General features: G+C 41.7%; 1 protein-coding gene across 1 annotated transcript in view; it reads left to right on the top strand.

Annotated features, from left to right (window-relative positions):
- LOC137974818 (trafficking protein particle complex subunit 11-like) overlaps positions 1 to 7,500 on the top strand; it is a 53,077-nt gene that overhangs the window by 41,232 nt on the left and 4,345 nt on the right. The window contains exons 28-34 of the mRNA XM_068821809.1: positions 509 to 574; positions 1,593 to 1,658; positions 3,222 to 3,329; positions 4,020 to 4,071; positions 4,439 to 4,550; positions 7,067 to 7,158; positions 7,468 to 7,500. The exon at positions 7,468 to 7,500 is cut by the window's right edge and continues 101 nt beyond it. Of these exons, the coding sequence (XP_068677910.1) occupies positions 509 to 574; positions 1,593 to 1,658; positions 3,222 to 3,329; positions 4,020 to 4,071; positions 4,439 to 4,550; positions 7,067 to 7,158; positions 7,468 to 7,500 (529 nt within the window). The remainder of the gene's footprint in view (positions 1 to 508; positions 575 to 1,592; positions 1,659 to 3,221; positions 3,330 to 4,019; positions 4,072 to 4,438; positions 4,551 to 7,066; positions 7,159 to 7,467) is intronic.

Below are 7,500 nucleotides of genomic sequence, written 5' to 3'. Positions count from 1 at the left end.
TAGCGGGAAAAAATGTAAATGTAAAAAAAAAAATGCTTTCTTTATAGTGGAAGTACACTTAGCTATCAAGCTAGTTTACAGGCACTTTACTGTTAACAAGGTGAAAGTAACAATTCAAACTTAACAGAAACATTATTAAGAACCCCAACTGGCGGGAGGCAACCAGTTGGCTATTTACAAAGCATGGTGGAGTTGAATCAGAGACAACTGGAAACAAATCCAAGCCAGTTTTAGACCCCGCGGATGCGACGGAAAATGACCAAGAGGCCACTAAAGAATTTTAAAAAATCTACTTTGAACTATTTTACCGGGTCACCAAAAATGAAAATTTAATCTTAATACCTTCAATCCACTATTTAATGGTTTAAGACCAATCGTTATGTTACTTGCAATGTGAAGTAATCTTTGCTTTCACACCAAAGAAATAGCAGATTTCTCCCTTTTTCAACCTGAATACATTCATTTCCAATCAAGTCTTGTCCTGAGTCCTTTTCTGCTTGATTTGCAGATTGTATATTCTGTGGATGTTGAAGTCAAACCAAACCGTACACCTGTGAAATGTACGTGTGTAAAGGTAAGCATTTCATTGCGTTACGGTGCGTCACGTTGCGTTGCGAGGGAAAGATGAGCGTTGCATGACATCAATCTTGACAGATCTGATTTTGAGCCCATCAATCACCAGCTGTGGTATACTGAAACTTAAGATAGAGGACGATCTTTGTTAAAGGCAGGTAACTTTTATTGAAAGTGGTGACAATTTCAGCTTATTAAAGTGCCACTTGATACAATACAATACATACTTAATTGACCGCTCCCCATTCGCCCTTCTCACACGGCGGCCATATTGTCCCGGGAGACCAAAAAAGCTTTGTTTTACCACGCCAAGCCTCACTCCCATGGTTTCCACTGCGAGGCTTGGCGTGGTAAAACAAAGCTTTTTTGGTCTCCCGGGACAATATGGCCGCCGTGTGACAAGGGCGAATAGGGGCTTTTCAGGGCCAATGAAACACAACGAAACGACAGAATAGAACAAAAACAATTGTTAAGAATCCCTACTGGCTGGAGGCAAACCAGTTGACTATTTGCAAGTGCGGCTGGGAAGTTGAACCAGGGACTACCAGGATCAAATTCAAGGAGTGGTCAGAGCGGGTCTTGAACCCTGGATCTCCGGATCTCAAGGCAAGCGCCCTAACCACTGGGCCACACTGCCACTTCGATCGATAATTCAGTTTTCTTTTTTTCTTCAAATTTTGAAAGTGTGTTTTCTCAACACCCGACTGACAAAGTCTTGAGGTTTAATATTTTTATCCAAAGGTCTTACTTTGAGTAAAGGTATTGGCTTTTACGGTCCGCTCTTAATCGCGTTCAAAACTGGTCCCTAGGGCTTAGAGAGCTGGATCTAGTAGAGAATGGCGTCAAACTCTCACTGAATGTTTTAATGCTAGTAAGTGTTTCTAGCCTCGCTACGACGAGCAAATTTCAGTAGAATATTTGTTTCAAGATGAGGGCAGTTGGTTTAATTAACAAAGCATGGAGATACCTAGTGTTTGATAAATCTCAGAGACCTTTTCTGTCTGATGTTCTTTCTTTAGGAGGAAAATGTAGTTATTAAAACTGTCATGCCATTTGAAGTCTCGCTTTCGCTGACAAACCTCAAGGTAGGAAGATTCTCTCAAGAGACTTTTTGCTCCACTCAATACTGAGCCCATGAGTAGAACCGAACAACTTCATTGTATTTATTTATTTATTTATTTACAGATTCAGTATCAATACTGAATACTGAATACTCAATACTGGGATCTATTTGTGGAACGGCGTTTTCGAACACCGAGTTATTTTTCGATTAATTTTCTCGCGAAACCGGACCTTTGCAGGTGATCACAAGTCTTGCATGAGAAACAATTACACATAGGATTGAGAATGGTCACTAGTGAAAGCCAAATCTTATTAAAGATCCCGTCTAAAAGTAGCTTGATCTGTGAAAATGCCGTTACATAGACCAAGTATTGGAGTTGTAGACTCCTGGTTATGGACTCCAGGAGGAAGTCGAAATCGTTTGTCCCTCAGTGGAACTATTTAAAGAATTGGTACAACCCTCCAATCATCAACCTCGTTTCCAGGGACACTGTTCTGCCAGTCTCCTGTAAGGAACAGAGAGAGAGAGAGACACACTCTCTCTTGTAGCCTTTTCACGTGTCCCAAAATGTGGGCTGTAAGAGACATTAATCTGATCTCGTTTGTTCAAAGGTGGATAGCGCTATCCATCAAAGAAATGACTGTCCTGCGGTTAAGCGATTTTAAAAGTAGTTGATTTATCCAGTGGACGCTGATTTACTCACCTGTCGAACAAATGAGGTCATTGTTTTGCCTTGTGCTGTACATCACGTGATTTGGGCCATCAGTATGTTCAAATACAGTGGAACCTCCATTAAACGGCCACCCATCAAGCGGCCACTAATCAAAGTCCCGAAATAATTGTAGAATTATATTGTAAATCAAACCTCTATTAAGCGGCCACCTTTTGGCCGTCCCGATGAGAGTTCTCCTTTTGTTTTCACCTCTATTAAGCGGTCACCAAGAGTTTAATACACTTAGTTTGGCTTTGTTTTGAAAATGTGTTGATGTAAAATACAGTCTGAGATAGGTGACGTCTGATAAAAAGATTCAAACACACCTTTATTATGTTTTGATGTACAATTCAACTGCCACTAAGCTAAATGATACAGGTTTTAATTTTTACTCAACATACAAGCTCAGTATAGAGTGCGTCAGTCAAATCAAACGAATTCTCCAATAATAAGCTAGATAATTTGTCCTTGCATGTTCTTCTACAAATGTTCCAGTTCACATCCTTCTGTTTAAAGCTTCGATTCCAACCAACAAATTGACAGATTGTCTCCCGTGAAATACTAGTATTCACATAGAACTTCCAAAGCATAGCCGCTACCTCTGTTTTGACGTGATTTGTTGCTCTCTTGAGAAATTTAGTAAGCCATATTGTCATCCGTTTCGGGAAATAATTAGAATAAAGTGACGTTTCTACTAAAGATTATGCTAATTTCTGACGACCTCTATTAAGCGGCCAACCTCCATTAAGCCGTCACTAGCCGTTCCTGAGGGTGACCGCTTAATAGAGGTTTCACTGCAATCAAAATTTCAGGCCTCCAAGAGTCAAAATATTTGTGCAGACCTAGATTTTACTCTTCTTACTATTTTGTTAGCTTGAGAGACTGGACCAGGTGTTTGAAGAAGAGCCATTTCTCCTATTGGCTGGAATTAAATGCACGTCACCTTGGCCTGTTACCATGGTTAACACGACTTTAAATAAGGTAAGATCGCAAGTCTGGGAATCAAAACAGGCGTACTCTGCTCGGAGGCAAGGGCTGCTGTTCCTTTGTTTCACTCTTTAAATTTTGCAAGTACCTCCTTAACCTCCGTTCCTCGGCAATTGCGCTGTGACTCCTTTTTAGTTGCTGCCCTGTTCGCCTCTGATGTGGGGAAGTTTCCTTGGTTTTGCGTAGTTACGAGTGCGTTCGACGACTTTTACATTTCGTTCCTGCCAATCAGAGGTGTGAGGCGCGGTGGCTTAACGGTTGTTTTCTTGGGCAAGACACTATACTCTCACAGTGCCTCTCCACCCAGGTGTTTAAATGGGTACCGCCAAATTTCATGCTGGGGGTAACCTGCGATGGACTAGCATCCCATCCAGTGGGGTGTAGAAATACTCCCAAGTCGCTTCATACTACTGTAACCGGATAAGCGCCGGCCTGATGGGCCACAAGGCTCGTAGCAGACTTTACCTTTAATCATAGGTGGGCTCAAAAACAATTGTGGTTGGCTCCCTGGCATTTTCGCGCGCTTAGAACCGGCTGCCTATATTATGATTGGCTCCGATTTGATCTACTGTGTCTGGTGCGATGTGAAACCGCTCTGTCATGCCATAATTTAATACATTTCCAAATTATCTCTCTTTCGTCCGCATGGAGATCCTGTTTACAATTTCTTGTTGATTTTTGTAGTCTCCAGAAGTGACGTTTGTTGGAGAAGAGATGGGATCGCAGCTTCAAGGAAGTAAGAATGTTTGGTTTTGACAAAGTGATTGTACATTGGAGAGAATAGGCAAGAGTGTTTTACGGGACCGAACGTGATCAGCAGTGGGGCCTTCCAGTTCCTATGGGTCTTGTTTTGTCTAAAAGCACCAAGTCCACATTAAAAATCTGCATTACGTCTGTATTACGTCGGCGCGAAAATGTTAAATACTTTGGTTAAATCCCCAGTTTTCCATAATTTTTTGGAAGCTGGGATCTGGCCAGTTTGTTAAGTAACCGAGCTTAGTGAGGAGCATGGGTCTGTTCTATTCTTAATGTGACGTCACAAACTGCCTTGCAATGTAGAATCATAATGTCCTTGTTAATACAATTCCCTATCTGTGTGTCAGTCTCTCTTCAACAAGGTGAAAGTGCATCGGAATGTTACTGCTTAGGTGTCAAACAGGATGTCAGTAGACTCAAAGTTGTCAACATCGGCAGCTTGGCGCTACAGTGGAGGAGGTAAGTTGAAGGAAACTTGTCTATGTATATTTTATCTTCCATGCCGTTTTTGGAGTGGATAGAAGGGTGTGCGGCTTTCCCAAGGGAAAACAGCTCTATTTACAGAAGTTAGGCCCTGCTGAATGGGGTTAACACTTAAATGGGTGACGGGCTGAGAATACCCTATACTGAACACCATGGGGTTTCAAACTGGGGAAGCGACCATCACCCATGCCTCCCTCCTCTGATCGTGCAGCGGCTGCCAATTTCAAAGGCATTTTATCAATGCTTTTGATCTGCTGCGCCTTTAATTTAGTCACGAAGACTGCAAAGAACGCTGTTATTTTCATGGCCACTAAGGTTGTTTGTTTGCTTTGTCATGGAACTACTCTAGATTCAGTTATATACAATTTTTCTTGACTTTTCCAATATATTTTGTCCGGTTTTGGATTGGAAAATAATTGCATCTCGTGACGCGATTGTACTCTTCCGTGAAGGGGCCCATGATTCAAAACGGCAGGGTGGGACGGGAGAAATTTAATTTCTGATGAGCAATAACGAAAGTAGTGTATTTTAGCGTCATGGCTTATTCAGTGACATATTGTATCCTCTTCGGTTTACGGGCTAATGTTCTAGTCGAAAGGAAACGAAAGCATTCTCTGCTAGTAAAGATCTCTTTTCTTTGCGTTCGCTGGCCTGACTACTACGGGAAAAGAGACCTGTTTGCCATAGGTCCAAACTCACTTTGGTCCAACCGCCATCCACAACCTTCGACGGCACTCTTTAAGCCGCATTCCTTTACAGTAATTCCGCTGTTGTTAAGTGAGCCCACACAACATGAAGTATCACGTGATGGTTCGGTCGCTAAGTAACCACCGCGCATGCTCAACACAGTGAGTTTCGACCCATGGCAGAGGTCTCTTTTCCTGTACTCGTCAGCCCAGCGAACGCAAAAGAAATGAGACTTCTGTTAGCGCGTAAACGTACGCAGGGAAGACGAAGACGACGACGGCTACGAAGACTTTATTCCAAACGACAAGTTTGTATAATTTGTATCGTGAAGCAGTTGCTCCACATCGTTCCGAATCTCAATAGATCATTTTACAGTTGTAGCTAAGTTACCTGACCTAAGAATGGAATCGAGGCTGCAGGTGACCCTGTTTTGATACAAGCCTTTGAGCTTTTCTTATGTTAATGTAGACTAATTAGAGTTACAACAACAAAATTTACATGATAGTAGCAGTGAGGTCTATATCAATGCAAGGTCGCCGGCAGCCTCGAAGCCATTCCCAGGCTAGGTCACTGAGCAAACAACTGTAAAATGGCCTATTGTGCATTGACTGGCTATAAATTTAACTGACTTGTAACATTGAAAAGTAGTCTCAATTGTGTAAATGCTAATGTTCAAGTTAACTTACCTCCTTTGAGGGGGGTTCCTGTGGACTGATAGGCTTATCGTGGAAAGTTACGGGTTTTTCGCAAAAACGACGGCGACGGCAGCGAGAATGGAGAGACCCTGTAGCTTTCCAGGCAGGGCCTGTGATTGGAGAACAAAACAGTAGATGATACAACAGAAGCCATGCACAGAGGGCTCCCTGATAACAAAAGAAGCTACAGGTCATAGAAGCCAATGAAAATAGCAGCCTGGAATAGTTACAGGATTACTCCGAGAACGCGACAAATCTACTTATTAAATGAACACACATAAAAGCAATCTCGTCATGATGTGTTTGTCTACGAGCCCACAGGAAAACTGTCCAGCAAGGTAAAGCCAAAGTAAACGACACTGAAACATAAGCATTTGCGCAACTGGTGAAGAACTTCCATGAAGTATGCCATGTTGGTGGACGAAAGCAAAATATCTGTTATTTACTCCTTTTGTTGTAGCTTACGTCATTGTTATCTGTTTCTCTAGAGATTGGTTTGCAAACCTGTAGAGAACAAAAGATCAATTGTTTTATTTATACTCACGCTGTCTTCAAAACTTTAAACACGAAGACGCAGTATAAATTTAAAGGGGTCACTTCACGCACTGCTCTTGTTCGAATTCATTCAAGCACAACTGATTAATTCTCCAAGATGGTGATCAACAAACAGCAACACAGAGAGGGAAGCCCGAAAAGATATTTCTAGCGTGACAAAAAGGATTGGGGATTAAAAAAGAACGACACATAAGATTTTATGACATATTACGGACACATTGCCATAAGGGGCTTTTTTATTGCACAAATTATCACAGAGCTCGGTTGCGTGCACGGTTGATGGATAAATCATTTGCATGTGCCTAGGGCACTACGCCTTTTATAGTGCGCCTTTGTGTTTAAATGTGGTAATTTATTGTTCGGAAATCCATTGAAATAAATGGAAGAGAATGAAAGATTTTCTGTTAGTTGAGTTCTCACGTTCTCGTGCAAACCTCAAATGCGGTAGTTTCACGTCCCTTGGAAAGAAATCTACTAAAATGTATATCCCTCATACTGAAAGTTTTCTTCCACTTTTTAGAATTTGAAGAATTCCTTTTGTTCTCTTTCTCTCAGGACGTCTGCCGCCGAATCGTTCCCTGTGGTTGTCACAGAGCTAACATTTCCCTCCGTCACGGTGGAAAGTGTTCCGTTCACCATTCAAACAGGTAAAAAATGGTACCGTTTTCGTGAAAAGCGATTCAAACAGATGTTTTAATTTGTATTTCAAACATAAAGATCTTGCTTAAGAAAAGCAAAACTCGTAGTAGCCCACAATTTGGTTATTCAGAAATGAAATCAGTGTTGTTTGCAATCTAAGGCTGTTTTCGAAGTGATAACATTCGGTCGAAATGCAGTTAGCAACATTTTGCCATTGTTCTTCGTAGCCCTTCTAAAATGTTGTGTCCGTCTTCATTGTGGAAAGTTTTCTGGTGAGTCTTCAGTGTTTTCTTATTCTTTTCATTTTTGTTGTGCAGATTTACCAGCGTATGGCTGTGTACAGATGCCCT

The sequence above is a fragment of the Montipora foliosa genome, chromosome 11, assembly GCF_036669935.1.
Source record: "Montipora foliosa isolate CH-2021 chromosome 11, ASM3666993v2, whole genome shotgun sequence".
NCBI lineage: Eukaryota > Metazoa > Cnidaria > Anthozoa > Scleractinia > Acroporidae > Montipora > Montipora foliosa.
Note: the sequence above shows the minus strand (reverse complement) of the source record. Positions and strands in the feature narration are given on the sequence as shown.